Source organism: Nyctereutes procyonoides, unplaced genomic scaffold, assembly GCF_905146905.1.
Source record: "Nyctereutes procyonoides isolate TBG_1078 unplaced genomic scaffold, NYPRO_anot_genome, whole genome shotgun sequence".
NCBI lineage: Eukaryota > Metazoa > Chordata > Mammalia > Carnivora > Canidae > Nyctereutes > Nyctereutes procyonoides.
The window spans coordinates 52623986-52648233 of NW_026575043.1; the positions used below are offsets into that span (position 1 = coordinate 52623986).

The window sequence follows — 24248 nt, forward strand, 5'->3', positions numbered from 1 at the left end:
CGTATTTCCTCAGCCCAGCTGTGATCCCAAGCTGGATTTGGGATTTATTTCCCCAGATGGTTGACAGCTTGAAAAAGATATTTAAAAACTCGACTCTTCCGCAGCAGCGACGTTTGCTCTGTGAAACACGTTTTTGTAAGGCTTTCACTGAGGTTGTCAGCAGCGCCCAGAGCAATCCCTAGAAATATTTAGGTGTTAAAAAAAGGTCACGTGGGCATTTCATTTCTCTGCTCTTGCAACAATGGCTGTGTATGCGAGCATGTCTATCCCCTGATATTAACTTACTTTGCCATTAAAAGGCATTTCTTCTCCTGCTTAAATCATTGTGTAAGGAGTCTGTATTTATGAGGTATGAGCTTTCTGGTTGGGACCAGGAAATGAACCCCTAATAGAGAGACATAATTAAGATTTTTGGCCCTCATGAGGGTTTTTTTTTTTTCAAAAGCAAGAATTCACAACAATTATTCTCATTAATTTTTACAACCTCTGTCTCACTGGTTGGAGCTGGCATTTATATTTGTTTTAGTTCCCCCTCCCCCCTCCCCCGGATATCCGGTTTTATGCTGATTTTGGAGCGAGTGCATTTTCGTGAAGAGTGAAAGTCAGCTTCGGTGGAGCCTGTTAGTAGAACTCAGACATCCAACGTATCGGCCTGTGTGCCCGAGTGAGCTCGCCAACATGCAGCATGTTAGGAAGGGAATTTCAGACACAAGGTTCTGGGGAGTAAGGCAGACATTTTCACCCGCAGCTGAGCTTTTTCTATGAATATTTCTCCAGTGTAATAATTCTTACATCCTCTAGACATCTATACTCCATGAACAAGACATATGTAAGAGCAACGTACCTAAGTTGCCTATGCAGCAAACTGTGCTTGTCCTATGCAATCATATTTTTGGAAGCACAAAAATGGGGGAGTAGTGGACCTCTTTGCGGTGCAAGGAATGGTTTTGAGTGAAAGATTTTTTGCTAATAAAATACTCAAACCCACCCCCCGCCTTTTTTTCCCCCTCGTGATAATTGTCTGCCTTAAGCTCTTGGTGGAATGGTGACATCATGGACTAGGCATTAATGCAGTCCCCATACCGCACCCATGTTGCCTACAATACTCATAGGGACTGGCTTCAGTGACTCTTGGGGCGGGGCACAGGGAGTGCAGCAAGGATTCCCTCCACCCTTTTTTGAATGATCTGATTTTTACTTAACCTTTTGAGGATCCCTCCCCACCTCTCTTTAAAAAAACCCATGCTATATGGTCACTTAGGTTGCATTTTATTATGAGGAAGCTCTAGTGGGAAAGAATGCTCCACTAGGTGATGGGCTATTGGACTCAAAACAGAAGTGGATTCAGAGTGCGTATTTTATTTAATTTTTTAAAGATTTTTTTCGTTTATTTATTTGACAGAAAGAGAGAGAGAGTGCGCACAAGTAGGCAGAGTGGCATGTAGAGGGAGATGAAGAGGGAGAAGCAGGATCTCCGTTGAGCAGGGAGCCCAATGACCTGAGCCAAAGGCAGATGCTTAACCAGCTGAGCCACCCAGGCGCCCTGGGAGTGCACATTTTAAAGACTGATTCCCTAAGAGATTTTTTACAGACTTTTCTACTCATTCTGAAGGGTCAATCAAAATCAGAAAGTTGTAGGAATGGGTAGAGTTTTAAAAAAAGGAAGGAGGGAATGTGTATACACATAAATACCCCATCTATTTAAAAAGTTTTAAAATAGGTCTTTTTTTTTTTATAGCTGTTCTAGGTTCATAGCAAAGTTAAGCGGCAAGTATAGAGAGTTCCCATTGACCCCCCCACCCCCTCCGCCTGCCTCAAAAGCTCCCCCACCATCAACATCCTCCACCGGAGTGGGACATTTATTACGATCGACGAACCTACACGGACACGTCGTTATCACCCAGAATCTACATTAGGGATCTGGACAAATGTATGAGGGTTTGGACAAATATATGAGGACTTGTATCTACCATTAAGCTATCATACAGAGTAGTTTTATTTTAAGTGCTCTGTGCTCTGCCCATTCATCCCTCCCTCCCCACACCACCTCTGGCAACCACTGATCCTTTTTTATGGTCTCTATAGTTTTGCCTTTTCCAAAATGTCATGCAGTTGGAATTCTATAACATATTTTTTAAATGTTAATTTTATGTATATTTTTTACTGCAAGTGCACACACACGTATACACGTATATAATATAGTAATTTCACGTTCGTTATGGAGTTTCGGAGTTAGAAGGAAACCTTACGAGGCCATCTCTTCTGGAAAACAGAACACACCAGAATGCCTGCCTCCAAAGGGATGGATTATGGGTGCATTTACTAGTTACTACTCCTGGTTTCTCAAAGAAACGTATTCAGTTTCTCAAAGTCTGTTAACTCTACCACAGGGGATAGCTGAGGTGGTTGTGTGGGTACTTGCATATGATGGAATCACAGAGAGAAAATTGTTCTTGTTTTGATTATCTTTCTATTCATCTATCAGGGAGAGGGTTCAGTACCAGTTTGTGTTAAATCCGTCTCTAAAAGTGTCTCCTTTCCTCTTGCAACAAAGTGAGGGCAGGCCTCAGGTTTAGAACTTTCTGCGGGTGCCAGTAGGGGGAATTTAATACAATGGTTTTTCTTTTATTGAATAGCTCATGATTTTTTTTAAAGATTTTATTTATCTATTAATGAAAGACACACAGAGAGAGGGAGAGACACAGGCAGAGGGAGAAGCAGGCTCCTCGCAGGGAGCCCAACGTGGTACTCAATCCTGGGATTCCAGGATCACGCCCTGAGCCGAAGTCAGATGCTCAACCACTGAGCCACCCAGGCGTCCTGAATAGCTCATGATTCTAGTTTGAGATAGAGAGAAGTGATATTATATATTTTTTGTAAACAAAAAGTGGTTAGGTTTAAATCAAAATACTGAGGCAGACCAGTGTACAGGGGCTATGTAGACATATAGATATGATACAATAACAATGGTGAAGGTGAAACTTGTGTGACTGAGCCTGACGAATGCTGCCTTGGTGGCTCTAAAGTGTCGGATATATAAAAATTCAATTCACACTCAGCTTTTAGGAAATACTTTTAGCAGACTCCATGTGGTTGTACTCTTTCACCTGGACCTGTTACTGTACGCTCACACTTACAGAATACGTGTTGATGGTTTCCATGAAAGTTATGACCACAGGACCCAAGAACCTGTCCTATTGCTAAGTTTTGTACATTGCAACAAAAAATTTCCAAGAAGAGGGACGTCTCTTCTATCTAGAAAATTGAAGGGCCTTGGGGCTGACGCACAGGTATCATGTGTGCTACAATTCTCTGGGTGTTTATTTAGTCAAACACCATCTTCCACCTGTGCTAGCTAACTCTGTGATGCTGAAATGAATGAGGCATGAGGCATAGCAGAATTTTTTTTATTTTTTAAAAATATTTTGTTTATTTATTCATGAGAGACACACACAGAGAGGCAGAGACATAGACAGAGGGAGAAGCAGGCTCCATGCAGGGAGCCTGATGTGGGACTCGATCCCAGGACCCCAGGATCATGACCTGAGCCAAAGGCAGATGCTCAACCACTGAGCCACCTAGGCATCCCCATAGCAGAATTTTGAAAGCAATCAAATGTCTCCAAATGGTGGTTACCATGCTGCAGGATGAGCGGCACCATGTCAACATGCCCAACTTTCCGAGGGGGCGGGGGGCACTGAGTGTGGGGGCCTAGAATGTGTTTGACATACAACATGCTAGGATTAAAAAACAAACAAGCCCAGCTGGAGTGATGCAGAGTATGACTCCAATTAACGGGCAAACCGAAACCAGGTTTTTTTCCCTTTTAAAAGTGGTCTGATCTAGGGCAGTTTTCAAAGCCTCCTCTCAAATGAAGTGGTGGGTCCCACTGCCGTGACTGGCTTAATTTGCTGCTTTTGGCTGCCAGAGGCTGCGTTTCCAGCCATCAAGTGAACACCGAGTCTCTCTTTCTCTCTTTCCTTCCTTCAGATCACCCAATTAAAGATTGAGAATAATCCCTTCGCCAAAGGATTCCGGGGCAGCGATGACATGGAGCTCCACAGAATGTCACGAATGCAAAGGTAAGAAGGTGGAGTGCTGGGCTCCCTTCTCTCCATGTACCCCCAACCTTCCACCTCACTTCCCCATCCCCCAGTAACCCAGAAGAGCCAGCAGCAGCCCAGTACCTCTGTCCTCTGGCCTACCTGCTCACAGAGGCCCAGACATGTTAGGCATCGAGAAAAAGGAGAGATAGCCACCTTTGGTCCCACCATCTGACAATCTCTACATGCTCACATATGGTTTACTCTTTGGGACAGCCCGGGGGTGGGGGGGATTGGGTCCTCCCAGGACCTGGAGGGAGGAGACGGCACGAGGGACCTTGGGAACTTGGCGTCCTCCATCTGCCCGTAGCAACAAAAGCTACAACTTTCTCTCCCCTTTCTTTGCCTTTTCTCTCCTTCTCATGAAATCAATCCTTTCTCTCTTTCTTCCCATAAGTCACAGCCGATGAATGATTTTCTTTTTGGCAACAGCTCTTGGTAAATGAAAGGGAAGTTAATGACTCGATTTCCTGGGGGTGAAATGCAGACAAATTTGACACCACGTGGTGGTCCGAGGCACTGGGGGATTGGAAGCTGGTGATAAAAATTGCTCGGTATTTTTACATATCCTGTGGTCGCAGTCGCTGATATGATGAATAGAAGGGGCTGTAGAAAATGTACATAGTGGGAATTTGGTCTGATTTGAAAGGATTGTATGAGCATTGCCAATTTTGTCAAACATTCTCTCTACCTCTTGATATGCTTCCAAAATAACTTACCATATGGCAAGAGAATTAGAAATACATCTTGATTCCTTTGACCAAGAAAGGGTCCCCCCCACCCCCGCTTCAGTGGGTTTAGTGTTTCAAAATAAAGTGAGGTCACGTAGGAAGCTTTTCCTTATCCTTTCTGGAAGACATAAGAAGAGTGAGTCAGGCCGATGGACAGACATACCATACCCGTTCAAAGAAAGATCAGGGATCTAAGGGAGGAACAGAGAAAGGCTGCAGTGTCGTGGTTTTCACACTGGTTTGGAAATTCATGCCACAGAAATTGTTTTTATTTTATTTTATGATTATTTTTTAAGATTTTACTTATTTATTCATGAAAGACACACACACACACACACACACACAGAGGTAGAGACATAGGCAGAGGGAGAAGCAGGCTCCCCATGGGAGTCCGATGTGGGACTTGATCCCAGGACCCCGAGATCACGACCTGAGCCAAAGGCAGATGCTCAACCACTGAGCCACCCAGGTGCCCCTGGAGACTGTTTTTAGAAAGCGGGTTTCCCAGTCTAACTTTGCATGCATTAGGAAAGAAATATACCATTACTTTCAGGTGTGTACCCTCTACCCCACTCATATGCATTTCTGCATTTATAATCAGTTTTCTTCATGACCACAGATGAGCAAGATGCTTTTTACGGCTAAAAGAACCAAGTTCTTAAATTATTTTTGTTAAAAAATAACAATTGGCTTTACGTGGCAGCATTTTTTAAATCGGAGCTGGATTGAGTCCACCATCAAGTGGCAAAGTTGACAACAGGTATCCTATAAAGCTTGTGTGTGGGGTGGGAGGTTGTCAACCTGTTTGTGGCCCTGGGTTCAGAGCGCCAAGCTTGAATTGCCATGGTGATCGGGCTCTTGGGCTGCTCTGACTGCTGGTCATTACTGAGGGATTTTAGCCTTTGACAGAGTCTCACTTCCATCCTCCTGCTGGTGAGGGGTGGGCCACCCCATTGCAGCTTGCAAACCAAGGGTTTCCCCATCCCTCACGTCATCCCTCCTTCCCACAAGGTCAAGGGCAGGTGGGATACAGGATTTAAGGTGTTGTAAATCACCTCCTCTCGTGTAACTGGGCACCAGGTCCTGTTGTTTCTGCCTTCCTATAATATGTCTGAATTCACCCCCTTTCCCCTACCAGGCTGTCTATTCCAGCTGCCACCATTGCTACCGGCCATGGCCTCCTAAATTATTTAGACCTTTCCAGGACATTCTCTAGGCAGCTGCCAAAGACATCTTTGTAAAACACAAATCAGATGAGGTTACTCACAGTGTAAGACGCACCCTCAGTATAAGGTCCAGACTCCCCCGGTGGGCCATGCCCTTCCCATCTGACCCAGCCACTCCCCCTGGCTTTGGAAGTGGATGGGATAGATGATAGACGTGGAGGAGAGACAGGTGGGGGAGTGCAGGTGTCTGAGATCTTAAATATCAGTGACCCCGGGGACTCTCCCTTGAAGTTATAAACATAGCCGGTTAGATATTTAGAAGGATGACTTTACTTTGGTCTGAACTGGCTGTCCGGATCATCTCCCCTGTTCGTGCAGATTGGTTGGGGTTGTCTAGGTGTCCTCTTTGGGTAGGCACTTGCAGAAAAAGGCAGGAGAGGGTGGCAGGGGGCCAGTAGGCTCTCAGTAATTGACCTATTGTGTCAAAACTCACAACCTAAGAACCACGTGTCTTTGTGGCCACATTAGGAGTTGTGTTGGGGACTCAGAAGGCAGAACTAACCACTGGCCAGCCTGGGAGGGTGGACAGGGTCATCTGCCCAGTTTTGTGTACACGGCCCCTGGGAAGGAGACAGAGTCAGGCACACTGGCTCCAACAGGAGGCTTGGGGACTCAGACAAACCCGGGCCCAATCCTTGCTCTGCATGTATCAGCATGTAACCTCACGGAACCTCAGTCTTTTCATCTGTAAAATGGGCATAAATTATAGCCTCCACTTTCCAGGGTTCTTGTAAGAATTACATGAGAAAATATCTATGAGGTGCCTGGTTCCTAGTCCATGCTTGATGCAACATATCAGATTTGGGGGAAGACTCCCCATTACTCCAGTCTTGCCCTTGTTCAGCATTTATTCTGGGCTGTGGTCCCAGCTCCCAGTGACAAGTGGGGAAGATGGCTGTCCGGAGTCGGCCGTGATAACAGCCAGGCCGGAACGGCAGGCTCCCTGTTCATCTTGTAATCCTGTTTCCTGTCCCCCACACACCCGGTGACAGCTGGCCCGCGGGGGGGGGGGGGGAAGCCGGAGGAATGACATTTCCTTTAATTGCAACAGTTGGAAGAAGGGGAGAGGGCTGGACACTGACTCGAGGTTAGCCCATATAAATAACGTCTGGATGAGCTTGGCAAATGTCTGGGCACTCACCCTTCTATCTCTCCGTGCCTTGCTCTCTGTGTTCGGAAAATGCTGACGGTGTCTTAGTTATTTTCCAACATTCATTTATTGTCTCCAGTTACAGAAGCAAGAACCGCTTATTATAAAAATGAGCGAGCTGTGGAAAAAGCATAAAGAAGATACAAGTATTTTTAAAATCCTGTCTCTAGCTGACCGATTTAGAATATGTGCCAAGGTTATTCTGAAAGGTTAATCTGCGGCTTAAAAAAAAAACATGTTGCCCTAAGCAACCAGTATTTCCCAAATGGCAGGACCTCTACTCTGGTGACAGATGTGATGATTTTAGAAGGTGTACAGACATGGATGGGCACATCAGGCTGATTTTATAGATATTATTGCTTGGAATGAGGCTAAGTTCTAAAGAAGGAAGGAGGGAGGGGGGAGGGGAAGGGGGGAACGAGAACTAAGGCTGATTATTTAAGGGAAAATATTATTTTTTTAAGAAGTTTTTATTTATTCATGAGAGACACACACAGAGAGGCAGAGACACAGGCAGAGGGAGAAGCAGGCTCCCTGCGAGCCCGATGTGGGACTCGATCCCTGGACTGGGATCACACCCTGAGCCGAAGGCAGACGCTCAACCGTTGAGCCATCCAGGTGTCCTGGGAAAATATTAATTAAATAAGAGTAGAAGTGGTGTAAAGGTTTGGTGAGCTTGTCAAGGCGATCTACAGATGACAGAGATTTGGGAAATAACCCTGGGTACTCATCCTAACAAGAAAGGTGTGGGAGGTTTCCTCTTCTTTGAAATGACCTATGTCTTGGTTTTCCATAGAGCATAGCTTTCTTTGAATTTAATTCAGCCTTTTTAAGATGTGTCCAGGAAAGTTGTGACCTTCCGAAGAGCCAAGGGTGCTGGGGCCCAAGGCCAGGGTCGTTGGGGGCGGGGAGTGGGGATGATGGGGGAGGGCAGATGGGGGAGGGAGGGCAGGAGAAGGTGGGAGGTGGACCTTGTGGGAAGAGTGGGATTTACATGTGCTGGGGAAGAAAGGTTTTCTGGGTTGGATCAGAGTAGATATGGGCAGGGATTGACAAGTCTTGGGGTATGGAGTAGGGGTCTGAGGCTCTCTGAAAGCCCACTGGGGTGGCACAGGGACGTGGTGGTACCCGGGGGACAGCTGCTCCGAGAAGCATGGCATTCTAGAGACAGAAGGGAACTACAGGAGGCAGCGTCTCTTCCAGTTTTGTGGAAGGAGAAACTGAGGACTGTAGATTCATTTATTTCTCCAGTGTTTGATCTGTCAATTTGTTATTCAGGTAACATGTATTAAGTGCTTGTGCTATGGCAGGTCTTGAGGATGCAGAGGTGAATCAGCATCCCGAGGAGCAGGGTCCACTGGTGGAAAGCTCTGGGGCTGGGCTCCCCAACACCACTGAGCCTCTACTTCCTCATCTATAAAATGGGGGATAATTCGAGATCCCGCCTCCAGGGTTGTTGTGTAGGAATGAGGTAATACGTGTGTCCCGATTACCATTGCTACAGAACAGGATTATTCCCAGGCTTCACTGGGCCTGGCTGTGCCTGGGCTGCAAGCTCTGCCATCCGCTCTGTGTGTGTGACTGTAAATCCAGGACAGCCAGAGTCCTAGAGACCGCTTATCCTGTGCCTCCATGGCCCGCTAAAGGGACCAGGGAGTGCAGGCAACCCAGTCCTTCAAGGAGGTGCTCAGAGACCGTCAGGGCATCCCGAATCTCATCCAGGTGCAATCTACTCGCCCTTGCTCGGGATGCTTGTTCAGGTCCTACTGATGGTAAAAAGACCAGGCATTGTTTGTCACCACTGTCTGCAAGGTTAAGCAAGAGGTAACAGGGAAGCACTTTCATTTTGTCCATGATCTATGGGTCAGGAATTTGGAAAGGGCTCCTCTGGGTCATTCTTGCCTGCAGCCAGGCGCTGGCTGGGGTGGCAGGTAGCTGATGGCACCAGGCTGGACTTCCCGGATGGCACACCGGGATGGTCATAATCCCGCAGTCGATGCTGGCTTTTGGCTGGGACCTCAGCTAGGCTGTCCCCCTGGAGCATGTGCGTGCGACCTGCCCAGTGTGGTGGGCTCAGGGGAGTCAGACTCCTTCCGTGGCTGCTGGCTGCCCCTGAGAAGAAATAGGAGGAAGACTGAGACTCTGTCCTGTCCCTTCTGCTGCGTTCTGTTGGTTGAATGGAACTCACTAAGGTGGGCCCTGATCCAAGACGCAAGGATCCCTCCTCTAGATGGAAGGAGAGTCAGAGAATGTGTTTCCATGTTTTTTTTTTTTAAAGATTCTATTTATTTATTCATGAGACACACAGAGAGAGAGGAGGAGACACAGGCAGAGGGAGAAAGAAACAGGCTGATTATTTAAGGGAAAATAATCCCGGGATTGTGCCCTTAGCTGAAAGTAGATGCTCGGCCGCTGAGCCACTCAGGTGCCCCAAGTCCCCATGTTTTAATGCCACCCCAAGAGGCATGGCAGTGCTTGGCACAGCATCTGGCCCAGACTGATGCTGGCTTAACGTTAGGTGTTGAGACAGGGTCCGAGCCCTTGGGAAGCCAGCAGCCAGGTTGACATGCCCAAGGCTGCACAACTAGTCAGGGTGCAGAGGCCTGGCTGTGAGCTTGGTTTCTCCAGGTTGGAGACAATCCCCCTTCCGCCCCACCAGGCTGTCACTTGTCCTCCTGCAACAATATGCAAACCCCAGAATAGGGGCAGGCAGGCAGCGGAAGAGGGGCAGAAGGCATGCTTTAGCTTGCACAGAGTGGCCATGAGCGAGGCCCGGTCTTCCCAGCATACACAGCATTTATGCAGCAGCACTGGGGCCTTGTCAACTCAGCCAGCCAGGACTGTGCTGGCTTCAGAGCCTGTCCTACCTCAGCCTTTTCCTGGGCTGCCCACACATTGTGGCGGGGAGTGGACTCCAGAGCCAGGATACCCTAAACTTCTGCTTTGAGTGGCCTGGATTTTGAGCCCCCAACCAGACAGCAGCTAGGAAGGCCCAGGATGTTCCAGACTGACCGGCAAGGTGGTTTTTGTCTGGGATGAGCACTGGGTGTTATTCTGTATGTTGGTAAATTGAACACCAATAAAAATTAATTTATAAAAAAAAAAAAAAAAAAAAAATAAAGGTTCCTTTGGGTAAGCATTTTCTTTTGAGATGCAAATAACCCAGAGGAATTATCAGTCAAAAAAAAAAAAAAAATAAAGGTTCCTTTGGGTAAGCATTTTCTTTTGAGATGCAAATAACCCAGAGGAATTATCAGTCAAAAAAAAAAAAAAAAAGGTGGTTTTTGTCTGTCCCAGGCCTCAGCCGTTTCCACCTGCCCACGTTGGAAACTGACTGTTCTCACCTGCCTCTGAGTTATTTTTACTCACCTCCATCTTCTTCCTCAAGGGCCAGACTTCTTATTCAGGATCCCTTTGGAAGATCCAATGAAAGCCAGGGACCTCTGAAAGACTCATGATACAGAATTAGAAAAAAATTTCCAACAATTTTAAGAGATTCAGGGGTCTGGGGCCCCTAAAAGGTTAAAAGCCTTTCACTGGCACCTTCCTTCCTTCAGCCTTGGCTTCCTGATTTTAAATTAATATTCAGCTCCTTAACCTCAAATGGTCACTTTCAAACGGTTTAGCACTCTTGTATTCCCATGCTTGTGGTTAAAGGTAATCGGAATGCCCGGTTAATGAGGAGTGATTTCCAAGACAACATTCTGGAGATGGCATTAACTTCCTGCTTCTTGCTGTACTTTTGGCTAGCCACACGGCTTCCCCCCGAGAAGTGTGAATTTATCGAAAACAAGAGGGGGTTGTGTTTGGGAAGCCAAGCCAGCCTAAGTTGTGAAATTGAGGTTTGTCCCAAGGGGTCCCATGTAGGCTCATGGTTGTCCATTGAGGATGCTCAGAACAGCCCCCTCCGACCTTTCCCTGTTCATCTGCAGCACTGTCCTCACCCTCTCCTCCTCCACCCCCTGCCCCAGCATACCTGCTCTTTAGGGTCAGGGTCTGTGGACACATTACTCATTCACATTTAAGCCGTGTTTCTCAGACTTTTGGCAGGCATCAAAATTACTTGAGGGTGGAGGGAGCTTGTTAAGAAAAGCAGGTTTCTGGGTTTTATCCTCAGAGGTTCTGAATCGGTGCTCTGGGGAGGGTTCAGAAACTGCCCTTTGACAGGTTTTCTGACGAAGAGGTCCCCTGCTTGCACCTGGGTAATCCCTTGGCTCTGCAGAACGAGGAAGGGCATTCAGGTAAATGTGTGAAACAGATCTGGAAATAGATCCCATGTGCCGGACTATTTTATAAAAAATAACTCTTTGCTCTAAGTGCTCAACTTTGGCTGAACATGAGAAGTACCTGCAGTGCTCCCCCAATGTTTTATTATGAAAAATGCAAGAAAACATAAAAAATATGGGAGAATTGTACAGTAAGTACCACATACCCACTGACTTCTTATGTTCTACAGTTAATATTTTGCTGTATATTTGCGCTATCATCCATCCATCCATCCACCCACCAATCCATCCGTCCACCAGTCTATCCTTCCATCTGCTGACCCATTCATCCATTTGTCTGTCCATCCGCTGAGACATTCACCAATCTATCCATCCATCCTATTTTTGTTTATGCATTTCATACTGAGTAGCAGACATAAGTACATTCTAGTCCTCTGTACTTCTGCATGCATGTCATTAAGATTCAATTTTTGCTCACTAATCTCTGTTTTGGATAAAATTACATAGAGTAAAATGGACAAATCTTAAGTGTACCATTCACTTTTTGACAAATGCACATTCCTATGAAACCCAAGCCCTGGTCGTAATATAGAACACTCACTCCAGACATTTTCTTCATGCTCCACCCCAGTGAATTCCTGCCTCTACCTCCCCACCAGAAGCAATCAGTGTTTCAACTTTTTTCTTTTCTTTTTTTTTTTTAACTGTAAGTTAGTTTCATCTGTTACAGAATTTTGTGTAAATGGATTTTTACAGTGAGGACTCTTTTGTATAAAGCTTCTTTCTCCTGGGGAGTTTTAAAAACTCCTCAAGTCCAGGCTGAGCATCAGACTTTGGAGATGAGAGTGGGCTTAGGAGTCAGTATTGTTTTCTTTTCAAAGATTTTATTTTTTTAATTTATTTGAGGGGTGGGGAGGAGCAGAGAAAGAGGGACAAGCAGGCTTCCTGCTGAGCACAGAGTCTGACATGGGGCTTGATCCCATGGCCCTGAGATCATGACCTGAGCTCAGATCAAGAGTCGGGCGCTCAACTCACTGAGCCATCTGGGCTCCTCAGTATTTTTTTCCTTTGCTGAAATTTTTTTCTCTTTTTAGTTGAAGTATAATTAACAGACAATGTTATATTAGTTTCAGGAGTACAGTATAATGATTCAACAATTCTATATGTTGCTCAGTGCCCATCAAAAATACTTGTACTCTTAATCCCTTAAACAGAAGTTTGGATGTTTTCTTTAATTCCCCAGATGAACGCACTATGCAGCCAAGCTTGAAACCCCTGTCTCTACTGGTCCCCACTCTAAGCCGCCCTGTATCTCAACTACCTCATCTCAGTAATGTTCTCACATTAGAAGTTTGTTTCCCTGGGGACCCATTCCCTCAGAGGTATTTGTGTTTAGGGGGAGAGACAGGTTTTTATATTAGTAGCACACATGTTCTTGAGCATTCCTGCAGAAGTGGTGGCTTTCTTGTGACTTTGCCAACGTCATCATTTGAACCTAAGGTCATCAGGAGCTCCTTGACTTCCTTTTGCACGACCAAGGAGCCCCCAGGTGATTCCCTTCAGAACCAAGCCTCAGGACAATCCCCTTCAGGATAGGAAGCCACTTGAGAAAAGTCTGTTAGTCTGGGCCCTTCCAGTCTTCTGGCTTCCAGAAAGACCCAGGCCCAACCTCAGAAAGTCCTCTCCACCTTACCATCCCTCCTCCAAAATCATTAAACCAATCAAACAAATAAACTACTACAACAAAGACAGGGTTAAACTTGTTAAAATTGCTAGTTTGAGGAGCCAGAACCAAAATGTCAAGCTCTTGAGTCGAGCACAAGCTACCCGGCAGCACTGGTTGACGTCCTGTTGGCCTGAGTCACTCCGGAGTTTCGTTTGCACTGACCATTCCTGTCTGTAGCTTCACATTCTAGCCCCCTGTTTGGGGGCTCACAGCTAGGACATGTCACATGGGCCTCGTGATTACCATTCCGTGAGTGAAGAGGCTGAGAAAGAGGCTGACCTCATCAGTGGTCCGTGCAACCAGCCAGGACTTCCTCCGTGATTCCAGAGCTGCTCTGTGGTGTTGCTCAAAAGTTGTTTGGGAACCACAGGCCTCCTTTGAGTAGATGAAACGAGGATGGACCTCTCCCTAGAAAAATTGACAAGTTCTAAATATCTGATATTTGGGCGGGGTTCATAGGCCGTTCAGAGCCCTTGCAAGGTTAGAATTTCTTTTTCAGAATGTAATCACGTGTGACTCATAAGTTGGTATATATCGCACTGTGTGACCAAATATATGCTAAACTTTTCCACACATCGTGTTATTTTACAATACCAAGAGGCAGTGGGTCTTCTTAGTTCCATTTTATAGACAGAAGACTGAGGCTCAGAGAAAGGGGTAACCTAGCTGGCTCCGCAGGGGCCAGGTTTGGGGCCAGGTACGGGAGCGAGGCACATCCATGCATCCTGACTGCAGAGCCCCTGCTCCACACGACCACCCTGATATTAAGTTACCTAGAGCCTTAACAAGGGAGCCCCCAGTTCTCCAACCAGAGCTGCCATAAGCGGTGAGTGCTCAAGGCCGGAGAGGGAGGCACCTTTGAATTTCTTGGGGCCTCTCAAGTCCTACGACCCTGGTGGGATCCGTGGTGGGGAAGGTGTTCGGCTTGTCTGTGGGTCCTATTTTCACCCCGCCCTTCTCCAGCTTCCTGGCTGGTGTGAACTGAGTCCTGACAGTGCGATCGGAAAGCACTCAGGGAAGTGAGAGACAGCCTTTAGGATCTGCCCTGAGCTCAGCCCTGCCCGGGTGAGTTGTCCCTGGGCCCCTGGGTGAGCTGTCCCTGGGCCCCTGCGTGTCCCCCACAGGCTGGATCACAATAGTGTCCCCGCAGGCTGGATCACAATAGTGTCCTCTAAGGCTGGATCACAATAGTGTCCCCGGAGGAGGGGGGAATGAGAAACCTGGTAAGTTGTGAGACCTCTGGCCGGATTGGGGTGCGTGGGGGGTGCTTTTTCTGAACTGTAATCGCAGATGAGCCTGCGAGCCTGAGGAAGGACTCACTCCAGGAGAACAGGGATCCTGCAGTCCTGGTGTTGCCCCAGCGCCCGGCTCCGGGGCGGGGGGGGGGGGGGTGTTGGGGAGAAGGGCCGCCAGCGCTTGAGTGAGCAGTGCCGTGGTGGCGGGGTGGGTGGGGGGACACACAACCGCCACCCCCTGCCCCCCGCAGCACCCCAGCGCCCCTGCCACCTGCTCCCGTGAAAAGACCAATTCAGTGGGCCGCAGTGGAAAACGTTCTCGGGGGCGTTCGTTAGCTGGCGGCGGGCTACGGATGCAGTTTGGCCGCGGGTTTCAGTGTTCCCTTGTAATGTTTTACAACCCAGACCCGGCGACAATGGCGTCATTCACTGCACTCGCTCACGTGGAACAGAACGTGAGGGGGGCCCGAGCCGGGGAGGAGCTGGTCCTGGTCCGCGGGCTCCGACACCCGGGGGCCAGCCGAGGTGCTGCGGCGGCGGGGGGGGGGGCAGTGGCAGTTAGCATGGGCGAGGTTGCGGCCACAGCTGGGTGACACGGCCGAGAGCGGCGGGGTCCAACTGTTTGGTATACTAAGGGTTGCCCGAGCAGGACTGACAGATTGACCGGTAGGACTCCCATGGCCCTGAGCAGGCCCTGCCCGACCGGTAGCAGCAGGATGCCTTGTGGAACAGGAGGCTGAGTTGCCCTGTTGCCCCGTGCACCCTGTGCACCCTGTGCACCCTGTAGTTCTCTATGATCAAGTAGAAGTTCGTTGGCAAGAGCTTGGGAATAGCGCCGACCTGGCGCCCAGCTCAGCTTTGTCCTCTTCTTCACTGTGTGATCTGGGAGGAGTTGCTTAACCTCTCTGAGCCTCAGTTCCTTTACCTCTAATGCGTATCTCATCACACCGACGGAGTGGGGTTGTCGCCTGGATCAAAGGAGGGAAGGCGTGTACGGTGACCAGTACGGTGGCTGGAGCATTAAGAGGCCCCCCAGGAACAATGCTGATGAGGAAATGGAGGTGTGAGACGAGGATGAGGCTGGAAAAAAATAGCATTTTGTTGCCGCCCTGCTTCCGGGACACACAGACTTTTCGACCTTTCCTTGTCTTCCCTTGTGCCCTGGGTTCTTCACTGATGTGCTCAGGCTGCTGGGGAAGAGAGCGGGGTCCTATTGCCACTGATTGCATTCCCCCGCTGGTGCAGCCAGGAGCTGGGTGCAGACCCCCTCTTCCCTCTGCCTCTGCAGTCCCCTGCCCTCACCCGCTCCGATTTTGACACCTGTCAGCTGGACATGGGGACATTGTATGGCAGGCCCCAAATTGAGGTGTTCCTGATGGACAGAGGGGAGGATGTTTGTAGCGCCTTGGAGAAAAACAAGCTGCGAGGGACGAGTGGTTATTGGGATGATATGGCTTTCCCACTTCTGTGAGTGTTAGTAATCAAAAGCAGGATTTGGCCTTTCCAGAGAGTAATTTTGCAATTTGGCAACGCTAGAAGGGAGAGTTCCACGGAGTCCATTGATACATTCTCTTGTAAAATCCCTCAGCCAACATTTTTTGGGAGTTGTTTTCTTTAATTAAAAAAAAATAACCATCCCCATTAAGAATATAAAACTAAAAGAGATTTCCCCCTTCCTGTTGGAGCTCTGGCAGCTTGGTTCTTGAACTGGGCAGACCTAAATAGAATTGCCAGCGAGATTTGACGACTTTTATAATGTTTTATTATTATTATAATTTTCCTTCTCCACCTCCTTCTCCAAGTCCTCCTCCTCCTCCTCCTCCTCTCCTTCTTTTTTTTTTTTTCCATTACGTAGCTGGAGCCGCAAAGAGAGGACCGTAAAGCTAACTTCATTCCTTTCAGACTTCTGGCCCCAGGGGGAGATTCCAAGTGGTGTGGCTGCTCAGGATGGCTCCAGCTTTGGCTCAGAGGTGGCACATGCCACTGGAGGGCTCGGCCAGGGGACCCCTGGGTGTCGTGAGGGCTCCGAAGCCTCATGGAAACTTGGCAGACGCTCCGTGTCCCCTGCCTGGCTACGCTGACGCTGACGCGCTTTCACATGACAAACAAAGTCAGGGGCCAGAGTGGAGATGGGGAGGAGGAGGGGTGGGAGAAGTAGGAGAGGAGGCTTCAGCCCTAAACCCCCTGCTCTCCTAAAAGTCTATTGTGTTCTAAAAATTGAAAGAGATCACCAGGAGCCTGTCTGGCAGTAGTTAAGAGACAGTGGGGGTAGAATTCTAGTTGTCTCTTTCTAGCTCTGTGGCCATAGGCAAGTGGCTTAATCTCCCAGGACCTTGTTCTCCTCATCTGTAAAGTGGGGACAAAACCAGTACCTACTTCATACGGTCACAGAAAGGATGGAAAGGGCCAATGCAGCATCCTTCACACAGTGTTTGATGTACTGCTCTTTGTATGTGACCCGATTTCAGGTGTACTCACGATACATAGAATAGTTGGTTTATGGCAAAAATCACAACCAAGTTGAAGGTTTACTGATAGTGTTTCTTCTAGGGAGGAATTCTTAGCCTGTTCAGTACCATGGGCCTCTCTGGTGGCCTGGTGACACTTAAGTGTCACACTTCTCAGGCTAACGTGAGTAAACACGTAATATCAGCTGCATAGATTGCAAAAAGTAAACCAGTTCTACGGAAACGTAGTTATCAAAATATTTTTAAATGGCCGTATGGCCTTACGTGCACTTTATAATGCCTCAAGTAACGGGATGTAGTAGCAGGTCTGACTGTAATTCTGAAGTTGTGATAAGCATAAATGGTATCTTGAGGCATGTACAGCAGCTGCAATGGAAATGAGATGATTTGATTTCTGTTGATGACAGTCGCTAGGGCTGCTAATACAACCATGGCTTGTTGCCTACATTTGTAACAGAAAGGAATGCTAAGTTTCAATTCAAGATTAGTGAAAAATAAAGACGTCATTTTAAAAATCCAAATTTAGTTCTTAAGTCCACCCCCCACCCCCACCCCCACCAGGCCCTTGAGTAAAGGCCTCCCAATTTAAGGAGATAGGCTTTACGGAACTATTTCCTCCTGAGAAATTCTGTGGGCTGGAAGCATGAGTCATTTTGTAAAGGCATAACAGTACTTTCTCCCAAGTGCCAGGTATTTTCTAGGGCATATTGTGGGATCTTTTCAACAGTCTCGTGAGGCCCAGAGAGATTAAGTGCCTCATCCAAGGCCACACAGCATTAGATGGCAGATCTTTTAGAGAACACGTATCTTCCTGAATCTGACACCTTCATTCTTTCCACTACACCCAGATTCTTAAATATCAAAGTAGTAATTAAGAGTCCAGTGGGTTATTCAGGTTTAGGAAGATATGGGGGGGGGCTTGGGGCAGAATGCTATGGTCTCTCCATTCCATCTCTGTGCTTTGCTCATTTCATAGATGGGGAAACGAAGGCTCAGCTAGGCGACATGCCTTATCTAAGCTCACAGAGTTAGCAAGGACATTGGGCTGGGTGTGCTACAGGCCTGGGGGAGGTGGTGGAGGACTCATTCTGGGGGTTTTATGAAGACTGCACGTTTCCCGAGAAGTAGCAGCTTTCCTACATTTTACAGATAACAGGATCAGATCCAAATACTGTTCTACCCCTCCTGCCCACCCCACCCCCACCTGCAAGTAGTCTTCTTGGGAGAGGTACAGGGCAGCTTTGAATGTCTTCATCTTCATCTCCGTTTTGCTTTTCATCCAAGCAGGGCTTCTGCTTTGGCTTTCCGACGTGCACAAAATAGCAAGTAACCTAAAAGGTTTTCCATATCCCCACCTCCTGAGGGAAGTAAGTTAGATGATGTTTAGTGTGTCCTACTACCTCTAGTCACCTTGCATGACTTTTTGCATCCATGTGCATTCAGTCTCCTCATTCTTTTTGAAGCCTGTGTAGTATTTCATTCTGAGCTCTGTCAGAATTTACTGAACCATTAACGAGGGCATTTACACTGTTTCTTGTTTTTTCCCAGGCATAGACAGTGCTGCAGAGAAATGCCTCCTGCTTAGGTCTTTGCACGCTGATCCGAAAAACTTCTCAGGAAAGTTATTAGTAATCAGATTGCCAGATCTACATGATTGTACATTTTTAAGAAAACAGATGCTATCTGGTTGCCTTCCAGAATGGAGGTGCTGGATCACCCCTCCACCAGCCTGCATACTGTAACTCTCCTGTCCACAATGTCCTCTCCTCACCCCAAATGTTGGCAGTCTTTTCCCCTGCATGGATGCACACATGTTCTGGGTCGGACCATTCTCTTCTCACACGTGTGTGCAGAAACTTCTCTCAATTCTTCCTTTTATCTTAGAGTCACCCCTCCTCCCTGCTCCTCTGCAGACTCTCCCTCTGACCTTCCCCATCCATCTGGCTTCCTGTGGAGCTTCTGGTGCTGCTGAGCACACCTCCTTCCTTCCCAGGAGAGGTTTCCATGCTCTTGGGAGGAAGAGCATAAGAATACCTGGTAGGAGAGCTGAAGGGGCGCATCCCAAGAGTGTGAGAAACCAGATTTGGGGCACTTGGGGATGATGCTATTCATAGGATGTCAGTGGATTTTATTCTTCTTGGTTCGCTGTGTGACAGTGGAGGCTCCAAAGAGCACACAGTCTGTAAGTGTTGGAGATGGGACCCGAATCTGTGTCTGCCTGATCTTAGATCCCATGCTCCATTCTCTGTTTCCATTGCCCTGACTCTTCTTTCTCCCTTCCTTTTTCTCTTTCCCTCTCTTTCTGTCTCCTACTCCCTCAAAATAATGACAGTAATGATGATGGTTGACATTTGTTGAGCCCTCGCTATGTTCAGGCTTTCACACATATTAATTTCGTTTCTTCTCTCAGCAACCGTTTGAACTGGGGATTTTTACTAGCCCTGTTTCACAGATGGGAAAACCAAGGCACAGAGGAGAAGTTAAATATTATGTCAGCGATGACAAGTACAGCAGCTCAAAAGGAAATTCGAAGGCACAGGAAGCAAACTACCCAGATTAGGGTAACCAAGAATCATACCTGACAATCCTAGGTGGTCAGCCATTTCTTTACTAATAAAGTCAATAGTCAGCCCTGTTTTAAATATGGAAACCCAGAAGTTAAGTCTAAGTAATCATGTAGCTCTTCTAGCTTTTAAATTAGGGGATTCAAAGACATATACATTAGGTTGAAATATTTCAAAATGCCATGTGAAGAAGGGTTCCTCACTGGGTTGCTCATTTAACTTTCCGCATACATATAGAACTATTCAAAAACCTACTTGCCTAATGTATAAGGCATGAAAAGTTAGTGCCTGAATATATATGTCTGTGGCATTTGATGCACTTGGGTATAATTGAATCACTGTGCTCACCAAAGGTTCCTTTGTTTCTTATTCTGTGACATGTCTCTGGTGGATTTTCTGACCCTGTGGTTCAGCCAGTGGGGGAATCTATATCAGGGCACTGATCAATGTTATTTCCTATCTTCTCTCTTTCAGTAAAGAATATCCCGTGGTTCCCAGGAGCACAGTAAGACAAAAAGTAGCCTCCAATCACAGTCCTTTCAGCAGTGAGCCTCGAGCTCTCTCTGCCTCATCCAACTTGGGGTCCCAGTACCAGTGTGAGAATGGTGTGTCTGGCCCCTCCCAGGACCTTCTGCCCCCGCCCAACCCGTACCCACTGCCCCAGGAGCACGGTCAGATTTACCATTGCACCAAGAGGAAAGGTGAGTGTGATGACCCCTACCCAACTTGCCTTTCTGTTTTTCCTTCCTTTCCTTAGGGGAAAAATGTACACATAACTATATTTATTTATTTAAAAAATGTAAGCAATATAAAAATACATAGAGATTGTAAGAAATTCAAACCATATAAGTAAAACTGAAGGATCTCTCTTGACATGTCTCCTCCAGTTCTGGCTCCTTCCTTGGGGAAAACTTATTTGAATCATCCAGTCATATTTAATTCATTTACACACGTGCACATGTGCACATGCACGTGTACAGACACACCTAAAAATGGTTTTGTTTTTGTTTTAAACAGTTGATATTATACTGTCTGTATCTTGCAACTTGCATTTCTTAAGCTCAAGAATACATTGTAGATGATCATTTCATGATGCTAGAGGTATTTCTTGCTTTTTAGCTAAAGAGAAAATATGGCCTCCAAAGGATGGAATGGGGTTTATTCTTCCACTCCCACAAGTGGACATGGTGGCTGCTTCTAGCATTTCTGGTTGTATCACAAGTCATGCTGCAGGGAGCCTTCTTGTAGTTGGATGTGCTTTGATTTATGTGCTAGGGTTTCTCTTGGGTGGGTGGATTCTGACCTCTTCTTTCCTGCGCATTTTGTCTTTAAATTTAGCTTAAATCCTGGACACATCATTGTTTTTTTTTTTGTTTGTTTTGTCTTGTTTTGGTTTTTTTTGCCAAATGAGAAATGGGTGACTTTTCCTAAGTCATCTGAATCTAGGACTGTAATACAAAGGAAGTTTCTGGTGGCACATTTTTTTAGCTAGAATCAAAGCGGGTGTGGTTGAGTTCAGCTTAATAGAGCAGTCGCTTGTGTGAGTGGCAGACAGGCAAGGTGGGGACAGCGTGGGCGATAGGGCCAGAGGACACAGTCTCAAGTCTCAACTCTGCCACCAGCTTCTTTGTGTGACCTCATCCAGGTGTCCTGGCCTCTCTGTGCCTTAGTTTCTCACTTTGTAAATGATGCTTGAGTTCCTGAGAGTACCTGATGCTCGGTTAGTGCCCAGCAAGTGTTAGCTTTGATTGTGTGAATGGCAGGTATAGCTCCAGGAAGGGCATCCATAGAGGAAGAGGAGGGAAAGGCTGCTTATCTGGGTGAAGTTTTAAGAAAGCAGAGGTTGGGGGCAGGAGCCATGTACAATGGGGATGAGTCCTACCTTTGCCATTTGAAAATTTTTATGATTAGGGGGAAGTTACTTAACTGCTCTAAGCCTTATTTTTTTTTCTAATCTGTAGATTTGGTCTCATGATGGGACCTGTCCATAGGCTTGGTGTGGAGATGTCAGGAAATTGTGCTTGTCAGGAAATATTGAGCACAGGGTTGACCCAATAAGCAGTCACTGGTTTGCTCCAGTAAGCCCAAATCTTAATCTTAAGAGTGGCCTGTCATACCTCCCATACTCAGTGGCCACCTCGATGCCTTTGGAAGTCCAACAGCCAGTGTCTGGGACTTTATCATTGTCGTCATCGTCTTCTTCTTTTTAAAATTAACTCACTGACAAGAACTGGATGCTTTGGCAACTTTCTCTGAGCTGAGGTTACTTGAGGAAAGGAGCACAGTTTGACTATTTGACATTTACCGATCTCGCGTTTCGAAGGAGAGAATGTTGTTGGTTCAAGCCTGGGGCTGGGGAGCTGACCTGGGTGAGGCTGAGTTTCCAGACTTAACCTGAAGTCCATCCAAGCTCCTTGGATTTCGAAGGCCTGAACAACAATATTGCCCCAATAGGCCCCCTGGCCAGGCTCCCAGCATGTCCTCTGACACCTGGGGTGGAGACCAGATGCCTGCAAATGTGTCTGCTTCTTTGGGCACAAGCATGGGTTAAGGATGTCCCCTGGAGCACAGGTCCCTGCACAGGAATTCTGTTCCTATTGAAGGGAGCCCTTTCTAGGTTCTGGGCCACAGCCTTTTGATAACACTGTTAAGTAGGTGCTGTTATTTGCCCATTTTACAAACAGGGAAACTGAGGCTCAGACAGCATATGTGTGCTGGTGGTTCCCGGAGGTGGAATTTGAACCCATGCCTGGCCTGCAGGCTCTGCTGAGCTCCAAGTCACGCAGTGGACAGTCCCCGTTACTTTTGCTTATCAGCTACAATCTCAAAATGCCATCTTTCACTAGAAATTGGTCTTCAGTCTGAGTCAAACCTACTGATGGAGAGCTCATCAGGTTTGAATTAGGGAGTTCTGTCGAATAAATTAATGCCAGGCCGAAAGAAGGGGAGGAAGAAGTTTAAAAGAATCAAGGTACTTTTAAGACTCAATATTTACTGCAGCATCCTTGTAAAGGCTTTTCTCCTGGAGGGTGGCATGGGAAGGCTTTGAACGCAAAGGGATGAACTCTTCTGATGACGTGAGCAGATGACCTGCATGGGGCATTTGGCAGGATCCTCAGGTGAGCTCAGGCTCAATTTGAGGTGGCCACGGGGGAAGCTGAAGTTGGTGGGCTGTCTGCTGCAGGACATCACAGCAGTTGACGCTTTCTAGCACTGTGGCCACGGGCAAGCTGCCTGCTTCTCAGCCTCAACTCCCTAGTCTGCAAAGCGAGGATTACAGTACTACCTTCCCTGTAGGGTCGTAATGAGATGGAACAAGAGAGTCCATGCAACGCACCCAGAACAGGACCCAACACATCTAAGTGCTCAGTGCACCTTAGCTGGCTACTGCTCTGCACTTTGGAAGCTCACAGTCACCAGCAGGTCAGATGTTATTATATAGGATGTTACAGCTGCTTTATTTAAATAGTGATCTGATGCTATGAAGGAGGTGGGCAATGTGCTGACGCATATGATGTGGGGGTATCTGGCAGGAACGGGGGTCAGGGGGATTTAAGCCCAGGTCTGAAGAGTAGGAGATGGGTGGGTATCCAGGCAGAGAAGAGGGTACGGGTGCAGCCCCTCAGAAGGTGGAGAGCCAGCCCCCACTGGGGAGCAAACGCAGGGCCAGTATGGCTGGAGCACATTGAGGGGAAGTAGAGGCAGATGAGCTACAGAGAGAGGGAGGAGCCAGCACGCTGCCAGCCCTTGGAAGCTATTTCCAGGACTTCAGTTTTTTTTTTAAAGATATTTATTTATGGGGGGTGGGGGAGAGAAAGAGAGAGAGAGAGAAGAGAGAGAGAGAGAGAGGAGAGAGAGAGAGAAAGACAGCATATGTGTGCAAGCAGGAGGAGGAGCAGAGGGAGAGGGACAAGCAGACTCCCCATTGAGCGCACAGCCTGATGTAGGGCTTGATCCCAGGACCCTGAGACCGTGACCTGAGCCAAAGACCAAGAGTCAGAGGACTCAACTGACTGAGCCCCACCCAGGTACCCCAGGACTTTAGATTTTATCCTAATACCGCTGGGCAGCCATCGGAAGGGTTTCAACCTATGAGGGGTGTGATGAAGTTTCTGTTTGGAAGCAGACGCTCTGCTGTGATGGGGGAGTGGGAGGATGAGGACTGGCTCTAGAGCTCTGCCAAGAGGCTGTTGTAGGCTCTGAGGCCTGAGATGACAGTGCTCAGCCCAGGGGTGCGGCCACAAGAGCTGCAGGTGTGGGTGCGATCAGGCCCCGGGGACCCACTGCAGATAACAAGGTGAAGAGTGACCCCCTCCACAGATTCAGAAATTGAGGCTTAAGGAATCTGAGTGACTTATCCCGTGTCATCCGGCTAGTGAGTGGTCCTGCCTCAGGTTCACAGCATGGTCCCTGCAGCTCGGGGTGCACACTCCCTTCCCCTTTCCACAGACCTCTGCCCTCCTCACCTCCCTCCACCCCAAAAGGAGCTCCCGGGGGACAGGGAGCATTCCAGCCAGGCTCTGTCTGTCCTGCGTGCCTCCTAGACAAAAAAGCAATTCATCATCAGCCTCCATTGTAAGGTGATAAGGAATCAGCGAGGTTTCCTTCCAGTTTGGGATTCCCGTGAAGTGATAACTCCATGGGTGGCTTTCCCCCCTCCCCACCCCGCCCTGCTTTCCCCACTATCTGACTTCCCCTCATTGTCTGTCTCCTTTCCAACAAGCCCAGGAGGCAGGCCCAATGAAATGTCAAAGGGCCTGGCAGGCCAGAGGGCTCCTTGTGTTAGGACCCAGCTGTCTCCAAACTATCTCTCCCAATG

General features: G+C 47.7%; 1 protein-coding gene across 1 annotated transcript in view; it reads left to right on the top strand.

Moving 5' to 3' along the window:
• The window catches only part of TBX5 (T-box transcription factor 5), a 46285-nt gene that overhangs the window by 14518 nt on the left and 7519 nt on the right, over positions 1–24248 (top strand). Inside the window, exons 7-8 of the mRNA XM_055322835.1 lie at positions 3991–4082; positions 19904–20130. Of these exons, the coding sequence (XP_055178810.1) occupies positions 3991–4082; positions 19904–20130 (319 nt within the window). The remainder of the gene's footprint in view (positions 1–3990; positions 4083–19903; positions 20131–24248) is intronic.